The following is a 24,069-nucleotide window of genomic DNA, read 5'->3' on the forward strand; positions in this document are numbered from 1 at the left end:
TGTCACTGTTCATTTCCTATAAAATACGTTAAGTATGACCGCATGGTAAATAAAGAATATACATATATAATGTGTGTGTGTGTGTGTGTGTGTGTGAGTGAGTGAGTGAGTGAGTGAGTGAGTGAGTGAGAGAGAGAGAGAGAGAGCGAGAGCGAGAACGGTAAAACAGGAAAAATTACGCCTGTAATTGTGAAAGCTTAAAATAAACCCTACTCTTAAAAGCGCTCTTTTATTTCCTTCTTGGACAACCAACCAATCACAGTTTTCAAAAGACTGTGTCATCGCTAGCAACGGGGTCAGCCCCGCCTCCTCACTAAGATAAAAGTTTTTGTCTTTTCCTCGCTCAGAGTTGCACTCAGATTGCTCCTGAATCACTTTTAAGCTAAGACTCCTAGTTAGAAATTTTTAAGCTAAATTAGGAGCTCTCTGAGAGGATTCTTAGAATCTTTAAGAATACGGGCCCTGGATTATAGCTGCTGAGAAGATCTCCAAATATATTGCACAAATATGTAATTTTGGATTTCTTTGGGATGGGGATGATGGTGGAGCTTCTGAAGCATGAAGGGACTTGTTTCATAGCATAGCTCCAGTGATCTGTTGAAGATTTGTTCACCTCATCTTTGCTGATCTGAATTGCAGTTGTGGGGGAGAGGGGGGTTGCTGGAGGTGTTAATGGTTGTGTGGTGTTCAGGGCGGGTGTGGGGTGTTTTTTCAAACCTGCAGTAGAACTCATTCAGATCGTCTGCCAGTTGTTGATTCTCCACAGTGCAGAGTCACTGGAAGAGAACTGAATCCTTATTTTTTCATAATAATTCCTCTTTGCCACTCTGATCTCCTTTTCCAGTGTGTATTTGGCCTGTTTATACAAGACTTTGTCCCCCTTCCTGTAAGCATCTTTGGTCTGACGGAGCTGTCTGAGTTTTGCAGTGAACCACGGTTTGTCGTTGTTGTAGGTTAAATGAGTCCTGGTAGGAATGCACATATCCTCACAGAAACTGATATAAAATGTTACAGTCTCTGTGAGCTCGTCCAGATCGGTGGCAGCAGCTTCAAAAACACTCCAATCAGTGAGAAAGAAACAGGCTTGTAAATCCTGCTCTGCTTCATTAGTCCATCTTTTAACAGTCCTTAAAACAGGTTTAGCTGATTTCAGTTTCTGCCTGTAAGTCGGTATAAGATTAACCAAACAGTGATCAGAGAGTCCTAAAGCTGCCCGTGGGACAGAGTGATATGCATCTTTTATTGCCGTGTTACAGTGATCCAATATATTACTATCTCTGGTGGGACATGTGATGTGCTGTCTGTATTTTGGCAGTTCATGGGAGAGATTTGCTTTATTAAAGTCCCAAGAATGATTAAAACAGAGTCCGGGTATTGTTGCTCAGTCTCTGTGATCAGATCAGCTAGCTTCTGTAAAGCTGAGCTCACGTGCGCTTGCGGTGGAATGTAAACACTCAGGAGAATGAACAAGCAAAACTCTCGCGGCGAGTAGAAAGGCTTGCAGTCAATGAAGAGCACTTCTAGATGTGAACAGCACATCTTCTTTAACATTGTTACATCTGTACACCACCTCTCATTGATGTAACAGCATGTCCCTCCGCAGCGCGATTTCCCCGTTCAGCTGAAAGCCTGGCAGATGAAGCATGCTGTCTGGAATGGCGTCGTTCAGCCAGGTTTCCGTGAAACACAGAGCAGCAGAGTGTGGAGCAATCCTTATTTGTCCGGCAGAGCAGAAGGAATTTGTCCGTTTTGTTGGGTAGAGAGCAGAGATTCGCCAGATGGATGCTAGGCAGTGCTGTCCGAAATCCACGCTGTCTGAGCTTCACGAGTGCGCTGGCTCGCTTCTCCCGTCTGCGCATTCTGAAGCGTCTGAACAGCGCAGCTGCTCCCCCGACTACAATGTCCAGCAAAACCGGTGAAATATCGGGTGGTGTGTACTACCGAATGTCCAGCAATTCGTCTCTGGTGAAACTGATTGCAGGGATATAACTAAAGACAGGACAAACTAACAAAAACATAAAAACAACTGCGGAAGACGCCACGTAGGCTGCCATGAGCGGCGCCATCTTCACTTGAACCTGATAAGTGATAAAATGATATGTGATATCATGTTGCTATTCAGGTTTGTAAATTGTTGTTAATAATAATAATAATAATAATAATAATAATTTAAAAAAAGAACTTTGAGAATCAGTGGCCTAAATAATTTTATCGGGAATGTTCATGTGAGCGCTGCTGCAGTCTTAGGCCTACCCCAAATGCTCTCATTGGTTGAGACGCATGATGACGCTCATCCCAAGCCAGTACTGATCAACATCCCATGGTTTGTCTGTATGTGAATTCAGAGCCAGTGAGCAACGGACTTTCAAAATAATAATAATAATAATAATAAACTGTGTTACTGCGAGATAAAATAATTGTCGGCATTAATTAATTAATGAGTTAACGCGATAATAACGTGTTAACTTGCCCTGCCCTAATAATAATACAGCAAAGCTTGCTGTTGTATATACAGTATTAGACAACAGAACATGATGTCAGAAGTATAAAACGTCCTGCGATAAGCTTGTACGTAATTAATTGTTAAAGGGTTAGTTCACCCCAAAATGAAAATTTTGTCATTAATTGCTCACCCTCATGTTGTTCTAAACCCAGAAGACCTTCATTCATCTTCGGAACACAAATGAAGATATTTTTGATGGAATCTGAGAGCTCTCTGACCCTCTCATAGACAGCAACGCAACTGTAATGTTCTCAGGTCCAGAAACATAGTAAGTAAAATTGCAAAGCTACGAGAATACTTTTTGTGTGCAAAGAAAACAAAAATAATGACTTTATTCAACAATTCTTCTCCCCCGAGTTACTGTCTTCACCCATTTTAGAGAGTACCCAAGAACGTAATCTATGTAATCAGCGTTGTTTACGTTCGTGGGGGAAAGTTAAAAAGGGAAATTCAGTTAAAAGGGAAATTCACAGCGAGCCTTATGAAGAAGAATATAGGTACAGGCAGGGGTGCCTGCAGGTGTACAGCTGTACGCACTGTGTGTACCATGAGCACTCTGACCTGAGAAGCATCTTCCCTGTGAATATTTAAGCAGTTATTTGTATTTCTGTATTTCTGTCAAATGAACCAGCGATGCTAATCATTTGTGATTAATCATTACTTTGGGTACAGTTCTCTCTTTTCTGTGAATTGGCCGAATGCGTTTTGACCGCTCTCTTACTGAATCATATAGCCTTCCCCTGGCCACTGGTCTGAAATAACGGGGCCTTGAGGCAAAAATGCCACCAAACTGGACAAAAATGGCCCTGTACAATTAAATTAAATCTATTACGGCTTGTCATGAATAAAGTGAAAATGAAAAGTGTCGATTGTGGTATAACACCTAGATATGCTCATATTGCATCATATTTCTTTATTACAGATGTACGTACGATGCAAGTAAGAGATTAATTTTACAGTGTAGACAGCTTCATTAATAATAACGGGAGTTCTTTAAGAGTGCTTAAATTCATGCTATATAATGTATTCTCTGTTTGAATAACCATGAAAATTATATAAAATAATGAAATAATTAGTAATTTACCGTGTTTTTTTTTGTAAACTGTAATCATGTTAAAGTCGTATTAAAAAAAAAATATGACACCACACCCATATCTGGTACTTGCCTAAAAAGAAGGGTTTATGATGTACTTAGTAAATAGATTACACAAACATAGGCTACTTTTAGCCTTAGACATTGGAGTTGGAGAGTAAGTGGAGTACAGCAGTGTGCTAAAGCCAGGGGCAAAACCTTTGTCTCTGTAAGTGCCTAGGCATATTTCACTCCCTCTTATGCCAAAGGTGAAGGAAGAATTAAAGCAAATGGAACAGCGTGGGGTTATTACAAAGGTGGAAACGTCAACTAAATTATGTGCACCCATGTTGGTGTTGCCAAAACATATGGGCAAGGCGAGACTCTCCCTGAGTTAAATCATATCCTCTCCCTTCTGTGAAAAAAAACTTTAGGACAGCTTGCCAGAGCCAAAGTGTTTTCTCAACTCCACGCTAATGCAGGCTTCTGGCAGATTATGCTTTCAAAAGAATACTCACCACCTTCTTAACTTGATTACTACTGTTATAACTGTCTATGCACTTCCAAAAGCACTTATCAAAGATTCTTGAGGGACTGAAAGGCGTTCTTTGTCAGATAGACAACATGCTCAACTGGGGAACCACATAGGGCACTTCAGAAGGCCAGGGTCACCCTCAATGATAAATGAGAGTTCTCTAAAAAGAAAATCAAGTTTCTAGTACAAATCATTGTGGCATCAGTGGTGAAGGCAGACAAGGTGGCAGTAGTGAAGGCCATGAAGGAACCATAAATGGCAGTGACATTAAATGTCTTTGTTGATGCCTCATATGGGTTGGAGGCTGTTCTCCTTCAGATGCAACAAATTAAAATATGGAAACATATGGAGTATGCCTTAAGAGCTCTAAGTAAAACGGAGCAGCAATATGCTCAAATATAAAAGGAGGCACTGGCCTGCACATGGGCCTAAGAGAGGTTTGATGAGTTTCTCTTTGGGAAAAGTTTTCAAATCGAAACATAAACCTAACATAAACCTCTGGACTCTCTGCTTAGCAAGAAACTGAATGAATTCCTCCACTCATATAGTGTCTTATAAGGAAGATTAGAGTTACTCCAAGGTATATATCTTTGATTGTAGTTAGAGATACCCTTGACCAACACTGAGTGACCAATGGGGAACAATAATCCCCACAGGTTGTTGAAGGTTTTGGGCAGTCTACCCCATTCGTCTACATTGGAAATAATAATAATAACAACAACATCACTAGCAGTTAAGAACATTGGCAGTGATGTCACTGGAAAAAATAAATAAATAAATACCACTGACAAATGCAACTGTAAAACCATTTAAAGTAACACCAATTAACGAAACACCTCTTAATTTAATGCCAATGGCAGTAACAGCACTTACAGTAACACCACTGACAGTAATGCCACTGACAGGCCTGCAATGTTGTGATTATGGCTGAATCACTATTGTACTGACATTCAGTAATAAGAATTTTTGCTTATGTGATTTTGCTTGACCCAGTGACACCTGTACTGTTGGGCGGCAACAAAAAGTGTAATAACAAAAGTTGAAAGGGTAGGTGGAAATGGCAGACATACTTCTCCTCCACTATTTCTCTGTATGTCTTGATACTTTTCCTTCTCTGTGATCCTCCATCTCCATCCAGCAGTCTCTCCATCATCTTTCTCTCCTCTTCTTTCTTGATCAGATCCTGAGACACACTCCTTCTGCGACTCTTCCATTTGGCCAAGTCCTGACACGCAAACATAAAATTACAGACACATTCTGATCCATAACAGGAAACAGTACTAGTAGTGAAATACACTTACATCCTGCCAATGGTCTTCTTCCTCTTTTAGCTTGTTGTACTGGTTGTGCATGAGCTCATGTCGAACTTGACTATGGCGTGGCAACATAGAGTCTTCCTCACTTCTCATGTCAATCATGCTCACACTCCTGTTATAGAGAGATTTAAGATCATCAAATTACTGGTAATTTATAAAATTTAGTCAACTAGCAGTCAACTTTGAATGGCAATTGCAATTATTATCAAGCAACCAGTTAAAAAGCACAGCCAGTGAGTCAAAGTGAGCATTTATAAATAGATAGGTTGTGCTGCCCATAAGCCATGCATCCAAAGAAAGAAGGCCAAAAGTGTACATGTGGTGGAAGACACTTTGAAACAACCACACAATTGATATTATCTAACAAATATGTCATTACATAAGAGTATACTGTTGTGTTTTAATTTCTTAAATGTATGTATAAATGCAAGTATAACTTCATCTTTTAGATGCAAGTGCTTTAGCAAACATAAATATCAAAAGGTCACAAGTTTAAGTGTATCTTTACCTTTTTAAATACCATTTGTGGATAAGTGGTTACATTGTATTAGCATTCCACTAAACAAGAAATACCGCCACATTAATTTTTTTTTTTTTTCACAAAACAAAAATTCATTGTTAATGTACCAAAACAAAGTGATGAATGCACAGCTTGGCGCATGCAGACATTAGGCTGTGGAGAAAAAAGGGCACCCCCACAAGCGTGTTTATTTATTTTTTTATTATTATTATTTTTTTTTCAGCACAGTGTGTTAAAGAGACTTACTCTGGATCATCAAAAACACTAGATGAGCGGCTAAATCTACAACATGGAAAGACAAAAGAGCACATGGACACTGATGACCAACAGATTTAAAAATATGAATGTAAAAAATAAAAAATTTTTTTAAAATGAATAAATTAAAAATGAAAAAAGCTTAGATGACAAACATGGCATTGCATTATATTCCATTTCACAGAATATGAAAAGTTCTAAGTATTGCAAATTGCATCTAATTCCAAAACACAAAAAAATGAGACTAAATGTTGACAAATCCATATACACAATCACTTTTAAAGTGTGAATAAAGAGTTTTATAGTAAAGGGCATACGTCACAGAGACTACACACACACACACACACATTTAGACAGTCTTAAGTTAGTCAAACTTCTTTTAAACAAGCACATACAATAACCACTACAAGAACTGAGTGAAGCCAGTTAAAAAAAAAATATTTACTGACTGGACCATAATTAATCATTCTTCATTTTTTTTAAATAATTATCAGGGGGGGCGTGGTTATGACTCCGAACTAGGCGCACGCTTTTCTGTGAGCTCCTGGTGTTGTTCGTTTAAAATCCTGAATACCATCCTCTTTATTCACCGACACGATTTTATTTTGTTTTATTAACTCTTTGTGGTGATTTAAGAATCAAGATGCCGTCAAAAAAACGGAAAGATAAGGCAAAAATGGACTCTTCTCCAGCCGGGGAACATGACGTTGAAGAGGATGCTAGTAGCACTAGCTCATCAGATACCATATGCAGCGTACCTCAGGGAGGGGCAACTAATGCCAACGCTTCCCAAAAGTTGGATATAATTCAAAAACTGGATCTAATAAGAAATGATTTCGCCACAAAACTCGATGGAGTTCTAAACGCGATACAGGAGGTTAAAAAGGATGTAAGAGACTTCTCCGGGCGCATGGATATGGCCAAAGAGCGCATTAGCAATGTAGAAGACGCGGTTAATTCAGAAAAGAACAAGTTGGAAGAAGCAGCTAAGCACATTACTTTTCTTACACGCAAGCTTGACGATCTTGAAAACTCCGCTCGCGGAGATCGAACCTTAGGTTGGTTAATCTGCCCGAAAAGGTGGAAAATCCGGATGCAGTTGCCTTCCTGGAAAAATGGTTGCTTGAATCGCTGGGTCCCGAAACCTTCCCATCTCCGCCTATTATAGAGAGAGCGCACAGGCTACCTGGTAGGCCACAATCCAGTCGATCATCTCCAAAAGTGCTGATCATGAAGTTTCTGAACTTTCAAGATAAAGTCCGAGTGATGCGTTCTGCCAGGTCTAAAGGCAGAATTATGTATGGGGAACAAGAGGTCAAGTTCTTCCCGGATTTATCTGCAGAGCTGCTTCGTCAGAGGAGACGTTTCGACGGTGTTAAACAGCGACTGCGATCCTTGAACATTAACTATGGTCTAGTTTACCCAGCCAAACTACGTCTGACAGTTGAGGGACAGACCCGTGAGTTTGAAGACCCATCTGATGCCGAAAAGTTTCTACAGGGAATACAGAGTGCAGTCGAAGCATAAAGGACTTACAGGAAAGTTTGTCAGTTTTCCCGGTTTAAAAATGCCCAGCAAAATGATTAGTTTTCACGTTTGATATACATATGCCTTGTTTTCTGCTGGGTATAAGGTGGTTATTCTCACTGTTCCCGGAATGACAGTAGCCAATGTGATAGTGAATAAGAGAACTAAACGCATTGTAAATGTCTATTTTCTTTGAAAAGTTCAACTATATAATTTGTAAAACCTTTATGAGGTGAATGCCCATAAATCTTTAGAGAGATGCCAGGAGTTTCACACAATTCCAATAAGTTTTTCCTTTTCCTTTTATCTAGTCGCTTAGTTTTATTTATCTGCTCCCTTTTTGATATTGGATCAGTATTGGGACATAACTGTATCCCAAGGTGTTAAAGTGGGGAGGGAGGGGTCAGGCTGTCTTGTTCGGGTGGACAGCTAAGGTAATTTGTTCATGGCAGGTTTTTGAGTTATTATTTTGGTCTTGTTTTTTTAATAATTACACCTTAGTCGTGCAGATATTTTGGTTAACTTCCACATCAAAATATTATTTGATTAACATGGATGTATATAAAGATGTACAATCTAACCTAAGTTAAAGAAAATCTCACAAAACAAGCTGAAGTTCACCTCTTGGAATGTTAGGGGGATGATCAGAATGGTTAAGCTTAAACAAGTTATAACAAGGATTAAACAACTGGAATCTTCCATAGTGTTTTTACAGGAGACTCATTTACTCAAAGAAGAGCTATTGAAGGTGCAAAGAAGATGGCCTGGTCAAGTCTTGGCTTCATGTTATTCTTCTCATTCCAGAGGGGTTATGTTGTTGATTCATAAGTCCGCACCCTTTTTAGTAAATAATAGTATTACAGACAAGGCCGGTAGATATTTGATAGTACAGGGAATCTATATGAGTAAAGTAATTAATCTGGTTAATATTTATGGCCCAAATGAAGATAACCCATCGTTTTTTGAAAATCTTTTTATATTGCTAGCCTCTCTTCCAGGTATGGTTATAATAGCAGGTGACTTTAATTGCACTCTGGACCCGCTGCTTGACCGCTCTTCGGGACTGGATAGTTCTCACTCTCAAAGCAGGAAAAAAATTAAACAGTTTATGAAAGATTTAAATTTATGTGACCCCTGGAGAACACTAAATCCATCAAAAAAGGAATATTCATGTTTTTCATCATTGTCTAAAACCTCTTCTCAAATAGATTATTTCTTAATTCCATTTTCTTTACTTCCGAATATAGACAGCTGTATATATGATAGTGCTGTTTTGTCAGATCATTCTCCCATTTCATTATTTTATATAGATTCAAAATTATCAAAAGGCTCCCCTAGATGGCGCTTGCACCCTAATTGGCTGCAGAACCCTGATGAACAAATAGACTTGTACTTTGCTACAAATACTGATCAGACTTCCTCGACTATTAGATGGGAAGCCTTTAAGGCATACATTAGGGGCCAAATAATTGGGTATACTAGCTCTAAATTTAATAAATTTAAACAAAAGATGATTAATTTGGATACCGAAATCAGAGATTTAGAGAAATTAATAAATATAGATAAATCCAAACAACTTAAACAAAAATTATTAGCCCTTAAAGCGGAGTATGAGGAACTTTCCACATTGAGAGCTGAAAATAGTATATTAAGATTGAAGCAAACTTATTATGATCAGGGTGAAAAACCCACCAAATTGTTAGCTTGGCAGCTTAAGAAATTAATATCAGAAAGATCCATTAATGAAATTAGGAATGAAAAAGGGGTAATTACAACAGATCCTGCTGAAATTAATGATACTTTTATCTCATTTTATAAATCTTTATATCAATCTGAAATTCCTACAAGCCTTTCCAATCAGAATAACTTTTTAGATGGATTGGATTTTCCCTCTATCACTGAAGAAACAAGATCTGAGCTCGATAGGGAACTGGAATTGGAAGAGGTTTCTAATGCCATTCTTAGTATGAGGAGTGGTAAAGCGGCGGGTCCGGATGGGCTTCCAATTGACATTTATAAGGAATTTAAAGAGAAATTAATATCGCCTTTATTGGAAATGTATGTGGAAGCTTTTCGACAAGGTCATCTCCCTCCGTCGATGAGGAGTGCCCTCATCACTCTTATTTTAAAACCAGGAAAGTCACCTGTGGAATGTGGTTCCTTTAGGCCAATCTCGCTTTTAAATGTAGATGCCAAAATTATCGCTAAAGCATTGGCAATGAGACTCGAGAGGGTTCTACCTCATTTGATACATATAGATCAAAATGGCTTTATTAAAAACCGTCAAGGGTTTCCTAATGTTAGGAGAGTACTTAATCTAGTGCATGCAGGAGATGGAGCCCCTGATACGGCCATTTTGTCACTCGAAGCCGAAAAAGCATTTGACAGACTAGAATGGCCGTACTTAATGGAGGTGCTGGCAAGATTTGGTTTTGGTGACTTTTTCCGTAGATGGATGGAAGTACTTTTAGTTGATTCCTCTGCAAAGGTACTTACTAACAATCTAATTTCGCCTGCATTTAAACTTAGTCGGGGTACTAGGCAAGGCTCACCACTTTCACCTCTATTGTTTGTACTAGCTATGGAGCCTCTGGCAATAGCAATAAGATCACATCCTACCATTCACGGTATTTTTACAGAAGCTTTAGAACACCGCATTGCTCTATACGCTGATGATGCCATCGTATTTCTATCAGAACTTGGAAAATCTATCCCCTCCCTCTTAAAACTTATTGGCCTGTTTGGCAATTTTTCTGGATTTAAAGTAAATAAAGACAAGTCCTCAATTATGTTTCTCAATGAACAAGAGAGATTAAACCCTAAAGTAAGCCACCCATTTGTAAATGCTCTAAATGGTTTTGATTATCTAGGAATTAAAATAACCCCAAACATAAACCTCCTTAGTTCAGCTAATTATGAACCTTTGATGACTAAATTATCTGAAGATACGACTAGATGGATGACACTGCCTCTTTCTTTAATGGGAAGAATAAACGTGATTAAGATGAATATACTTCCAAAATTTTTATATGTTTTCAATCACTACCGCTTCCCCTCCCCAACATTTTTTCTAAGAATAAGAAAACTTCTCTCTAATTTCATTTGGAACAACAGGAAGCCAAGACTGAGACTTTCTTTACTATATCTGCCCTATGAAAGGGGAGGGCTCCAACTACCTAATTTCTTATGGTATTATTGGGCTGCTCAGTTGAGGGCTGCATTGTTCTGGTTTGCTAGTGAAGCTGCTGTGTCTTGGTTACATGTTGAAAAATTGGCCGCAAAAGGCTTGACACTTGACAGCTTTTATATTCAGCACCACTTAAAGAACTAAAAAAAAGGACCGATAACCCATTTGTAAAAAATACCATTGTAATTTGGTACGAAGTCCATAAATATCTTGGAGACCTCCCTGTGCTTTCCCATTTTTCTCCTATCTGGGGAAATGATCATTTCAGCCCAGCTAAAAAAGATATGGGGTTCAAATTATAGATGAATAAGGGCATGATTAGGTTGAAAGATTTGTATGAAGACAATATATTAATGTCATTTGATAATCTTGTAACGAAATTTCACATACCTCAGAAACACTTTTTAAATATTTGCAACTCAAGTTTTATTTTACGCGTTTAAAGAATTTTACACAACTCCCCAATGTCAATATTGGAAACATTTACATTGCAAGATTGCTACATTAAAGGGCAGATTACCCAGTTATATAACATATTAAGAGAAAATCATAAAGAAAGCTCTGAAAATAAAAGGCAAGCATGGATTCGAGATCTAAATATGGATATTTCACTAGATGATTGGAATACAATTTGTTTAAATGCACAAACACAAACTTTGAACTCTCGGTTGAGACTCTTACAATATAATTGGGTAATGAGAACTTATATAACCCCAGTAAGATTAAATAAATTTAACCCTAATATCCCTGATTTTTGTTTTAAATGCAATAAATTTCAAGGTACATTTTACCATTGTGTATGGGAATGTGAGGAGGTGCAGAAGTTTTGGGTAGCGGTGACTCAATATGTTTCTCAATTTACTTCCTCTCCAATTCCTCTTTGTCCTGTATTGTGTGTATTGAGTATGTATGAAGAGGATTGCTCGTTGCCCACTAAAGAAAGAAAATTGGTGGATTTGTGTCTGTTACAAGCAAGACGTTCCATTGCCCTGTGCTGGAAAAATACCAATTGCCCTTCCATCGGATTATGGCTAAAAAACGTAATAACATGTTTGGCTTTTGAAAAACTTAAATATGTAATTAGAAAGAAACCCTTTGATTTTTTTTATATCTGGGAGGTGTTTTTAGACTTTGTTAAAAATGGAGATATTGAAGATGCTTTAGATGTGTGAAGTTATAGAATTTTATTACTGACGGATTTTTTTTATTTTTATTTTTTTTATTTAACCGATCTGGGGTAAGTTATGGGGAAGGATGATGTGTTTTTTTTTTTTTTTTTTTTTTTGAAAACTTTGTTAAAATTCAATAAAAATATGTTATACAAAATAATTATCAGTATTTTTTAATTACACATATATATATATATATATATATATATATATATATATATATATATATATATATATATATACATATACACACACATACATATATATATATATATATATATTTCAATATTTTATTCAGAATACAACATAGATGACATATCAAATGATTAAACTGAGAAAATGTATCATTTTAAGGGAAAAATAAGTTGATTTTAAATTTCAAGGCATCAACACATCTCAAAAAAGTTGGGACAAGGCCATGTTTACGACTGTGTGGCATCCCCTCTTCTTTTTATAACAGTCTGCAAACGTCTGGGGACTGAGAAGACAAGTTGCTCAAGTTTAGGAATAGGAATGTTGTCCCATTCTTGTCTAATACAGGCTTCTAGTTGCTCAACTGTCTTAGGTCTTCTTTGTCGCATCTTCCTCTTTATGATGTGCCAAATGTTTTCTATGGGTGAAAGATCTGGACTGCAGGCTGGCCATTTCAGTACCCGGATCCTTCTTCTACGCAGCCATGATGTTGTAATTGATGCAGTATGTGGTCTGGCATTGTCATGTTGGAAAATGCAAGGTCTTCCCTAAAAGAGACGACGTCTGGATGGGAGCATATGTTGTTCTAGAACTTGGATATACCTTTCAGCATTGATGGTGCCTTTCCAGATGTGTAAGCTGCCCGTGCCACACGCACTCATGCAACCCCATACCATCAGAGATGCAGGCTTCTGAACTGAGCGCTGATAACAACTTGGGTTGTCCTTGTCCTCTTTAGTCCGGATGACATGGCGTCCCAGTTTTCCAAAAAGAACTTGAAATTTTGATTCGTCTGACCACAAAACAGTTTTCCACTTTGCCACAATCCATTTTAAATGAGCCTTGGCCCAGAGAAAACGCCTGCGCTTCTGGATCATGTTTAGATATGGCTTCTTTTTTGACCTATAGAGTTTTAGCCGGCAACGGCGAATGGCACGGTGGATTGTGTTCGCCGACAATGTTTTCTGGAAGTATTCCTGAGCCCATGTTGTGATTTCCATTACAGTAGCATTCCTGTATGTGATGCAGTGCCGTCTAAGGGCATCCAGTATGGTTTTCCAGCCTTGACCCTTACACACAGAGATTGTTCCAGATTCTCTGAATCTTTGGATGATATTATGCACTGTAGATGATGATAACTTAAAACTCTTTGCAATTTCTCTCCTTTCTGATATTGCTCCACTATTTTTCGCCACAGCATTGGGGGAATTGGTGATCCTTTTCCCATCTTGACTTCTGAGAGACACTGCCACTCTGAGAGGTTCTTTTTATACCCAATCATGTTGCCAATTGACCTAATAAGTTGCAAATTGGTCCTCCAGCTGTTCCTTATATGTACATTTAACTTTTCCGGCCTCTTATTGCTACCTGTCCCAACTTTTTTGGAATGTGCAGCTCTCACAAAATCCAAAATGAGCATATATATATGTGTGTATGTATGTATGTATGTATGTATATATATATATATATATATATATATGTGCTGCTTGAAAGTTTCTGCATGAATTTTTTCTGAATAAATGTGATCCAAAACATCATCAGATTTTCATATAAGTCCTGAAAATAGACAAAGAGAACCCAATCAAACAAGTGAGAGTAAACTATTTTCTTTGTCATTTATTTATTGAGAAAAATGACCCAGTGTTACATATCTGTGCGTTGCAAATGTATGTGAATCTCTTGGATTAGCAGTTAATTTATTTTTTTGTTAACAACTGTTTATTGATTTTTTTTAATTTTTTTTTTTCAGAGAACAGTAATATAAAACAAAAAGCAGCTGTACAAATTTAGAACCCACCCCAACCCAACCCATCCCACCCCTGGTAGACTTAAAATAAAATAAAAAATAATAATAATAAATAAATAAATAAATAAAATAAAATAGATAATAATAATAAAAATAAATTAATTTATAATAATAGATAAATAAATAACAAAATCATTTTTACAAAGATTTTAGAAAAGATGACACAACATTAAAAGCTGAATGCCATGTTTTCACATTAGATCCATGTATACGAGAAGTTGAGAGTTCCATCGAGATAATGTCCAACAAATGCACAGTCCAGGTTCGTCTGTCCATTGTGTGAGGAGGATTCCAACGGTTGACTAGCAATTGTTTTGCTGCTGTGAGAGCAGCTAACAGTAAATATCTTTGTTGGACGGACAAGGTGAAGTCCCAAAAGTCATTCATGAAAAAATGGCGCGGAGTCAAACATATCTCAGTACCCAGCAAATATGATAGGTCCTGTGAGAGCGGAGTCCAAAAAGGTGAGAGCGAGGGGCACTCCCAAAAAAAAAATGCAAAAACGTGCCTTGGGAACAGAGATTACACTTAGGAGAAGATGACAGATTCATATAAAAATATTTCATTGGAGTCAAGTAAACAATATGCAGCAATTTCCAATGAATCATTTGGTGATTAGCAGAGGTGGGTAGTAACGAGTTACATTTACTTCGTTACATTTACTCGAGTACATTTTTTGGGTAACTAATACTTTTAGAGTATATTTAAAAACGGGTACTTTTACTCTTACTCAAGTACATTTTTAGTGAAAAAACGGTACTTTTACTTCGTTACTGTGGGCGACGCTCCTCTCGTTACTTTATCTTAATGCATTAAAAACCCTTCAATTCATTCCAAACGCACCGTCTACTTTTTTTTTTCTGGGCAATGAGCGATGCCCGTTCGCGAATGATTCATTCTTTTGAGTCAGTTCTGTTCGAAGGCTTGATCAAACCAGTTGGCAGACCAGTGAATCGGTTCGCGAATCAGTTTGAATGATTCGTTCAGTTCCCTGCCGCACGCGCTGAGTCGTCTGAAGCGGTTCTCACTCAGAGTTGTAACATTGAGAGCCTTGAAGACGTGGCTTTGGATCTACAGGCAGTTGAAAGCAAATCTGCAAAGGCTATGGTTTGCTAGCTATGAAGATCTTTATTAGATGAACACCGCGTGTGCTGTCGGTTCCACAGGTATAGATTCGATTACAGTACACGATACCATGACATTACCAGTTTGTTGTACATGTACCTTACACATTAAATACAATGTATAATTTATTCATTAAATAAGCTGTCACAGAGTATGAAATAAACACCCGCCAAACCCGCGTTAGTTCCAGGAGGAATGCCTAGACACAATTAATATTGATATTTTCACAATATTTAGGCTTGCAGAAATAAAGGCTACATTTGTTTACATTTTGCAGAACAGACGGAAGAAGATCCGTCAATGTGCATGTTTCGTTATGTTCAGATGTTCTGTAGAGTTTTCACTCTTCTCTGTGTCAGAGGTTATATACATTTCTAATACATAATTCAACTTTAAAATATAATTTAATTTAACTCCGTGATGCAAATCAGAATTTGTATCAGCTGTTACTCCAGTTTTCAGAGTAGTATGATCCTTCAGAAATCATTCAAATATATTGATTTATTACCAGTGTTGTTGAGGAAAGAAAAAACAAAACAAAAAAACCCAGCATATGCTGGTATGGTATGTTTTGAAGCTGGGATGTTGGTTTGTGCTGGTCTTGAGCTGGTGCTCAAACCAGCATCCCATGCTTCAAAACATACCATACCAGCATATGCTGGTTTTTTCAACAGTTTTCGGGTACTCTACCCACCTCTGGTGATTAGGGTATTTAGAAGACAATTCAAACATACCATACCTGATCTGAAAATAAAAGTTGCACATCCTCATTAAGATCCTTAGCCCACACAGTTGTAATAGATAAAGGTTTGTATGAATGCTCAAGAAGAAAAAGATAGATGACTGAAGCAGAGGAGGGAGATTTCTCAGAAGGAAGGATTAGTTTGCGCAAAGGGTGAACAGGCAGTTGAGAGTTTCAAGGCACCCTATATGCCCGTAGGGCCGATCTAATGCGCAAATACATAAATAAGGAGGTGCCTGGCAGATTATATTGAATTTTGAGATTCTGGAAGGATTTTAAACCACTAACATCATAGATATAGTGTGTTTACTTTATTATGAGTCCATTGCGGGCAACGAAATGGAGTACTGCCTCACAAAAGGTTATTATTGTGGAAAATAGGAGAATGCCTATGCCATATTGTAACAGGTTGTGAACATCTTTCAACATCCCTCCATGTGGAGAAGAGGTGGGTTACAATGGGACCAAATCGAGATTTACACTGCCTAAGCGGAACCCCCGAAAAAACAAGATGCTTCAATTTATACAGATAAACAGTAGTTTCCTCAATTGCTCTCCAAGACACAGAAGCGTCAGGATCAAACCAAACTGATAAAGGGCGGAGGGAAAAGGCTTGAGCATACAGTCTAAAATCAAGGAAAGAAAGAAGGTAGTCAGTTTAATATGAGGACGTTTCCCATCCCATAAATACCGTGAAACACATGCATCTAGTTTGTTCCAGTAGCCAACCGGTGGAGCGAGAGGAATCATGGAAGAAAATAAATTAATACGTGGGAGAACATTCATTTTAATCACTGATATACGAGCCTGAAAAGAAGTAGGAAGATGAGACCAATTTTCCAAATCTGAAGATACTTTGGCTAGAATACAATTATATAATAGTAGTATAATAATACTAATACTATGAGACGATTTCCTGCAAGGAAGGAAAACCATCTACCCCCAAGTACTTAAAGTTTTGAACAAATGGAATAGATATAGAAAGGGACATGGAATCAATTTTAGAATTGAGGGGGAAGTAAACACGACTTACTCCAATTAATTTTAAACCCAGACAGAGATCCAAATTGGTCAAATAAATTCAACACATGAGGAACAGAATGTGACGGCTTCTCCAAAAACAATAAGATATGATCAGCAAACAAAGAAATATGATGAGTATTCCGTATATTTATGGGAGAAATAGTTTCAGATTGTCGGACCGCTTGAGCTAAGGGTTCCAAAGATAGGGCAAATAACAGAGGAGAAAGTGGGCAACCCTGACGAGTACCTCGATGACGAGATCATATAATTTAACATCAGTCCCTATCAAAGAAAATGGCTGGTAACTAGAACAGGAATTCGGAACTTTATCTTTTTTTTAACAAGAGAGAAATAACAGCTATAGACGGATTAAATGAGCCTTGAAGTAACTGAAAAATGTATCATATCTAACATGAGGGGGCCTAAATCCGACCAAAAAGTAGTATACAATTTGATTGGAATACCATCTATGCCTGGGGATTTCCCCTTGTTCATAGATCGGATTGCTGACTCCAGCTCCTAAAGAGTGATCGGTTCAGCCAGGTTTTCCGAATCTGAATCTGACAGCCTAGGTAAATCAAGGTTGGACAGAAAAGACGCAAAAGAGTCAGGGTCACCATCAGCAGAGGATGCATAGAGATTAGAGTAAAAAGAGTGGAAGGCGATATTAATCTTTTGGGTCTGTTATAATAAACCCAGATTGGGATTTCACTGCTGAAATATTAGCAAACTTTTCACTGTTGCGTAATCTTAGAGCTAAAAGGTGGCTTGGTCTACTCCCTTGAAAATAATAATTATGCCTGGATCTCAGTAATGAATTGAGTGATTTTACTGAGTGTATTGTCTGAGAAACAACGTTGATTACCTCCAGTCAGATTCTGGAGCTGTGATTCCAGTTCAACTATCTTTTTGTGTTGGTTTTTCTGAAGGAAAGAGGCATATGAAATTGAGTTATTCCTTATAAATCCTTTAACCGCATTCCAAAGTGTTCGAGGATCATCCACTGAATCTTGGTTAATTTCTTTTTTTTATTTCTTTTTTTTTTAAAATTAATACATACAAAGAGAATACGAAATAAAGATACAGACTATAACAACACACAACATACAACAAGCTGTGTACAAAAACAACAACAACAAAAAATAAATAAATAAATTCACATTAATGTATAGGTTGGGAGTGTTGAGTATTATGGGTGTTGAGTGTATTAATTTCTTGAAGTATTTTCTCCTTCCCTCCTCCTCCCCCCTCCCTCTCCCTCTTCCCAATGATAATAATAATAATAATAATATTGAGAATATTTCCCATTGACAAGGATAGCTACATACCTTGGTTAATTTCAATAAACTCAGCAAATTTACAGTATTTCTGAATTGACTGCAAAAGTTTTCATCCTGTAACAATTTAGGATTAAATCGCCATCTAGTGGCACGAGATGGCCGAGGGATCAAAAATAATCCACACAAATTTCCATCATGATCCGACAAAGATAAGGAACAGATATCGGCATCACGAACAGCTGAAGATAAAGAAGTAGAAATTAAAATATAGTCAATTCGCGAATAGGATTTATGAGTAGCAGAAAAAGAAAGTGAAAGACTTTAATGGTAAAGACTTTAAGAAGCAGAAGGATTTAATAAATGCCAACTATCCACCAATGAGGATGAGGTTTCACATTGCCGAAGTTTGTCTGAACAAAAAGCTTAAGAGTGTGATTCCTTTGGTCCAGATCTATCTAGGATATGCGACATTACAAAATTCGTATCTGCACCCAATACAATTTCAAAATCTGAAAATTTCAAGAGATAGGTTGACAAAACAGAAAAAAGTAGGGTCAGGAGTACAAGAGGCATAAACTGAAAGAAATACAATATTCCTATTCTCCGCTATTGTTTTTATATGTGTTATTCTACCATCTGTATCACAACCATTATCAAAAATAGTAATATTTAAAGTCCTCCGCACCAACATTAGGACCCCCTTGGTTTTAGTATCTGAAGATGAGTGAGATACCACTTCATAAAACTTATTACACCTGCGTATTTCCTCCTCTTTCAAATGGGTTTCTTAAACTAACACTATATCAATCTTTCTTCTTCGCAAAAAATCCAGAAAACCTGTATGTTTGTGAGTGCCATTTAGGCCATTAATATTACAACTCAGAATATTAAGGTCAGTCATAGGTATCAAACAGAATTACTGCATAATAAGACAAAATACAAGTTTGAAAATAAAACCAGTTGATTCTACCATTAAACCACCCCCCACCCCCACCCTTCCCATCACTATTCAAAAAAACAAACACATTCCCATGAACTATGGCAGATCAAACCAAGAACAAACCTTGATCTGCCAGCACCCCTTAATATGATCCGTGGCGTCAGCATAAACCTGCACATTACTGAAACATCAACATGGGCCCCATAATCACATATTGACTAGGTAGTATCTCTATTAAAAAAAAAAAAATTATGAAAAAAATAAAGAGATAAAGAATACAACTAAAACAAATAAAATAACATCAATAATCAGTAAGCGATACTGTATGCACAATAAAAGCTTTTAGTAACTATGAATTAAGAAGTGAACATTAAAGTGAACAGTGAAAGAGACAGTCAACCAAGCATTTAGAGCATCTCTTCTCCGATTAGACAGCAAATATCCCGCATAATGAGCATCCTGTCCGTGTACCGTAACAGTTTAAAGATGAAAACCTGTGGTTTAGCACGATCTAAGGAGAGACTTGTGTACAAGTGATGCGCTCACTCCACTTCAATCTCTTTGCCCGCCAGAGACGGGAGCCACGTCGGTAGAGATCTTTTCAAAAAGCCCATAGGGTTGTCCTTTTCAGAACCTTCAGGCAATCCGACCAGACACAGATTGCTGTGCCTATTGCGATCCTGTAAGTCTACAACCTGTTGCTCGAGCGCGGCTACACGCCTATCGTGATCTGTGACAACTTTCTTTTGTTCTCTCATCTCCCCTGTAAGAAGATCCAATTTAGAGCATAGTGACTGAACAACTGACATGTGGGTTCCGTGCCTCGGTATAACTCGGTTCTTAGAATGTCCTCAAAGTGTGTAACGTCTCGGTTACGTACGTAACCCTCGTTCCCTGATGGAGGGAACGGAGACGTTATGTCGTGACGACATAGGGGATTTACTTGGGAGCCCCAATCATCTCTGACTTAAGAGAAAACGCCAATGAATATTGGCTAGTGGATTTTGCATACCTGCGCCACTCCCCGTGCACACGGGTATAAATAGGCGGCAGGTGCATCCACTCATTAGGTTTTACGCTGAGGAGCCGAGAACAAGTCCCTGGCAACCAGCGATGGTTCAAGATTGTGGCATGGGGACATAACGTCTCCGTTCCTCCATCAGGGGCGAGGGTTACGTGCGTAACCGAGGGCGTTCCCTATCTGTCGGTCACTACGAGTTATGTCGTGACGACATAGGGGTCTTATGGAAAGCGCCACAACCTGAACCCCGTCACAACCTTGTGGCATGCAGATGCTGACAAGCGAGCGCGTGATAGACAAATGCCATGCGAAAGGTCGCAACCTTCCCATCGCCCCAGCGCAAATTCGCTAACCTTGGTGCCCGCGGGAACCACTGAGTACATCGCTGCTGGAGATAGCCAAGCCGCTGTTCCTTTTCCCACAGAAGTCGGAAGGATTTCGACCTTCAATGAAAGATAGCTTCAAGTCTTTCCTATTTGTTGTTACAGCTTGGCAGTAACGACGGGAAGCGAGCCTTCCAGAGAAGGGCGCTACGGAGGCCACATCCTGCCCAAAGGGAGGTAACATGTGGAGACACTGATATGGACTGACCCAGGCCTGGGGCAGTACTACATACGACTGGACCCTGGGGCAGATCCTACCTAGGGGTAGGGAGGAGAGCTGCCAACGGGGCCTGACAGAGGATCTGTCAAAGGGAAGACACAGGTTTACCGTGAGGGAAACCTTACCGTGGTATAATACACATATGGGATTACCGAAGGAATCAAGCCATCTGGACACCTAGCCCAGTACAGGGGCTGACCGGAGACCAGGCGAGCTAACATAAGTACTGGGCCTGGTGTCAGACTGCTCCGCTCTGACTGCCGGGGGTGCTGGAGGAACTCCACCAGGGTTCGCCGTCCGGGGAACTGAACTGGAGGAGGAAAACAGCGCTCACATCCCCGGGTGAGGGGGAATGGCGCAGCAAGCATGACACCGGCCAGCTCTTCCCGCCACTTACCTGTTACCCAACACACGGGAAGAAACTGGCTCGACGCGGAGATTGTAAAATCTCGCGAAGGTGTTCGGTGTCGCCCAGCCCGCAGCTCTACAGATGTCTGCCAGAGAGGCGCCGTGCGCCAACGCATAGGAGGAGGCAACACTCCGTGTGGAGTGAGCCCTCACCCCTAGGGGGCACGGCTCGCCTTGGGATTGGTACGCCAAGGCGATGGCATCCACTATCCAGTGGGCCAACCTCTGCTTGGAGACAGCCTTCCCTTTCTGCTGACCTCCGTGGCAGACAAAGAGCTGCTCAGAGCTTCTAAAGCTCTGGGTGCGGTCCACGTATATGCACAACGCTCTTACGGGACACAGCAACGCCAAGGCTGGATCTGCCTCCTCCGAGGGCAGGGCTTGCAGGTTCACCACCTGATCGCGGAATGGCGTGGTGGGAACCTTAGGCACGTATCCAGGCCGGTGTCTCAGGACAACGTGAGAGTAGACCGGCCCGAACACAAGGCACTCTTCGTTCACCGAAAATGCTTGGAGGTCCCCGACCCTCTTGATGGAAGTGAGCGCGGTCAGGACCGCTGTCTTAGCCGACAGGAACTTAAGCTCAACTGAGTCCAGCGGCTCAAAGGGACCCCTCTGAAGCCCAGCCAGGACAATAGAGAGATCCCAGGGGGGTATCAGGGGTGGCCTAGGAGGGTTCAACCTCCTGGCACCCCTCAGGAATCTCACGATGAGATCGTGCTTTCCCAGGGACCGGCCGTCCACTGCATCGTGATGGGCCGCAATAGCAGCCACATACACCTTCAAGGTGGAGGGTGACAGCCTACGCTCCAACCTTTCGTGCAGGAAAGAAAGCACTACTCCAATCGTGCATCTTCGCGGGTCTTCTCGGCGAGAAGAACACCAGTTCGCGAACAGACTCCACTTCAGTGCATAGGCTTGCCTTGTTGAAGGAGCTCTAGCCTCAGTGCCATATGGTGCCAAACCCCTGAGAAAGGAGGTCCTTCCTCAGAGGGATGCGCCAGGGAAGAGCTGTCGCAAGGAGTATGAGTTCGGGAAACCAGGTCCGGGTGGGCCAGTACGCAGGACCAGCAGGACCTGCTCCTCGTCTTCCCTGACCTTGCACAGTGTCTGTGCAAGCAGGCTCAATGGGGGAAACGCATACTTGCGCAGAGCCCGAGGCCAGCTGTGTGCCAGTGCATCCGTGCCGAGGGGGCCCTCGGTCAGGGAGTAATACAGCTGGCAGTGGGAGGACTCGCGGGAAGCAAACAGGTCTACCTGAGCTTCCCCGAATCGACTCCAGATCAGCCGGACTGTCTCGGGATGGAGTCGCCATTCTCCAGGGAACGTGAGCTGTCGTGAGGCGCGTCGGCCGCCGCGATTGAGCTCCCGGAATATGGACAGCACGCAGCGACTTGAGCCGCGTCTGACTCCAGAGGAGGAGATGGCGGGCGAGCTGTGACATGCGACGTGATCGTACACCTCCCAACCAGTTGATGTACTAAACAGTCGCAGTGTTGTCCGTACGGACCAACACGTGCTTGCCGAGCAGCAGTGGCCGGAACTGCCGCAAAGCTAGATGCACTGTCAACAACTCTAGGCAGTTGATGTGCCAAAGCAGTCGAGGCCCTGTCCAGGGCCCCGAGGCTGCCTGCCCGTTGCATGTAGCGCCCCAACCCGTACTGGAGGCATCCGTTGTGACAACTTGTTCTAGGGGCACCCCGGCCCGTAGAAAGGCAAGGTCCGTCCAGGGGCTGAAGGAGTGGCGACACTCCTGTGTGATGTTCACACGAAGTGTACCGCGACGCCATGCCCACCTCGGGACTTGGGAGTGCAACCAGTGCTGAAGTGGTCTCATATGAAGCAATCCGAGCGGCGTGACTGCGGCTGCGGATGCCATATGCCCCAGGAGCCTCTGAAACTGTTTCAGAGGAACCACAGTCCTGCCTTTGAAGGAACTCAGGCAGTTCAGCACTGACTGGGCGCGATCCTCCGAGAGGTGCGCCGTCATACTCACCGAGTCTAACTCCACACCAAGAAAAGAGATTCTCTGCACAGGGGAGAGCTTGCTCTTTTCCCAGTTGACCTGAAGCCCCAACTGGCTGAGTGCTGAAGCACTGGGTCCCTGTGATCACACAACTGTTCTCGCACGCGGACCATGCTCGAGATAGTTGAGGATCCTGATGCCCACTTCCCGTAGCGGGGCAAGGGCGCCCTCCATGCCTTCGCGAAGACATGGGAGGGACAGGGACAGCCCGAAGGGGAGGACCCTGTACTGCCATGCCCGACCCTCGAACACAAACTGTAGGCGGTCTGTGTCGCGGAAGGATCGAAACATGAAAGTAAGCGTCCTTCAGTTCGATCGCTGCAAACCAATCCTGGGGCTGGATGCATTTGATATGCGCCTGTTCGTCAGCATCTTGAACGGGAGCCTGTGCATGGCCCGGTTTAAGACTTGCTGGTCCAGGATTGGTCGAAGACCACCGCCTTTCCTGGGTACGATGAAGTAAGGGCTGTAAAACCCTTGCCTCATCTCGGCTGGAGGGACCGGCTCGATTGCATCCTTTGCCAGAAGGACAGCAATCCCCTCGAGCAAGACAGGAGCGTTCTGAGCTACCACTGAAGTCTCGAGAACGCCGCTGGACTTGGGAGGTCGCCTGGCGAACTGAATCACGTAGCCGAGTCGAATCATGCCCGTGAGCCAACGAGGCGGGCTGGGCAGCGTGAGCCACGCCTCCAGGCGCCGTGCAAGTGGCTCCAGCGGCGCGATCGGCGTACCTGCGGTGGTGCAGCGAAGGGAGTAGAGCTGGATGGTACAGAAGGCTGTGCATTCTGAGGCATCCTCGCAAAACTCCCTGGGTCCCA

General features: G+C 41.0%; 1 protein-coding gene across 21 annotated transcripts in view; it reads right to left on the reverse strand.

Annotated features, from left to right (window-relative positions):
- limch1b (LIM and calponin homology domains 1b) overlaps nucleotides 1-24,069 on the reverse strand; it is a 299,726-nt gene that overhangs the window by 38,536 nt on the left and 237,121 nt on the right. For 19 of the 21 annotated variants that reach the window (XR_009274143.1, XR_009274145.1, XR_009274150.1 and 16 more), the window contains 3 exons: nucleotides 6,193-6,228; nucleotides 5,412-5,538; nucleotides 5,181-5,335 (listed from right to left, as the gene is read on the reverse strand). Coding sequence is in view for 6 of the 21 variants with exons in the window: in XM_058797791.1 (XP_058653774.1) it covers nucleotides 5,181-5,335; nucleotides 5,412-5,538; nucleotides 6,193-6,228 (318 nt within the window). In the remaining 15 variants the exon portion in view is untranslated. The remainder of the gene's footprint in view (nucleotides 1-5,180; nucleotides 5,336-5,411; nucleotides 5,539-6,192; nucleotides 6,229-24,069) is intronic. The other 2 variants (XR_009274142.1, XM_058797793.1) reach the window with 1 other exon arrangement.

The sequence above is a fragment of the Onychostoma macrolepis genome, chromosome 14 (genome assembly GCF_012432095.1).
Source record: "Onychostoma macrolepis isolate SWU-2019 chromosome 14, ASM1243209v1, whole genome shotgun sequence".
Lineage (NCBI taxonomy): Eukaryota > Metazoa > Chordata > Actinopteri > Cypriniformes > Cyprinidae > Onychostoma > Onychostoma macrolepis.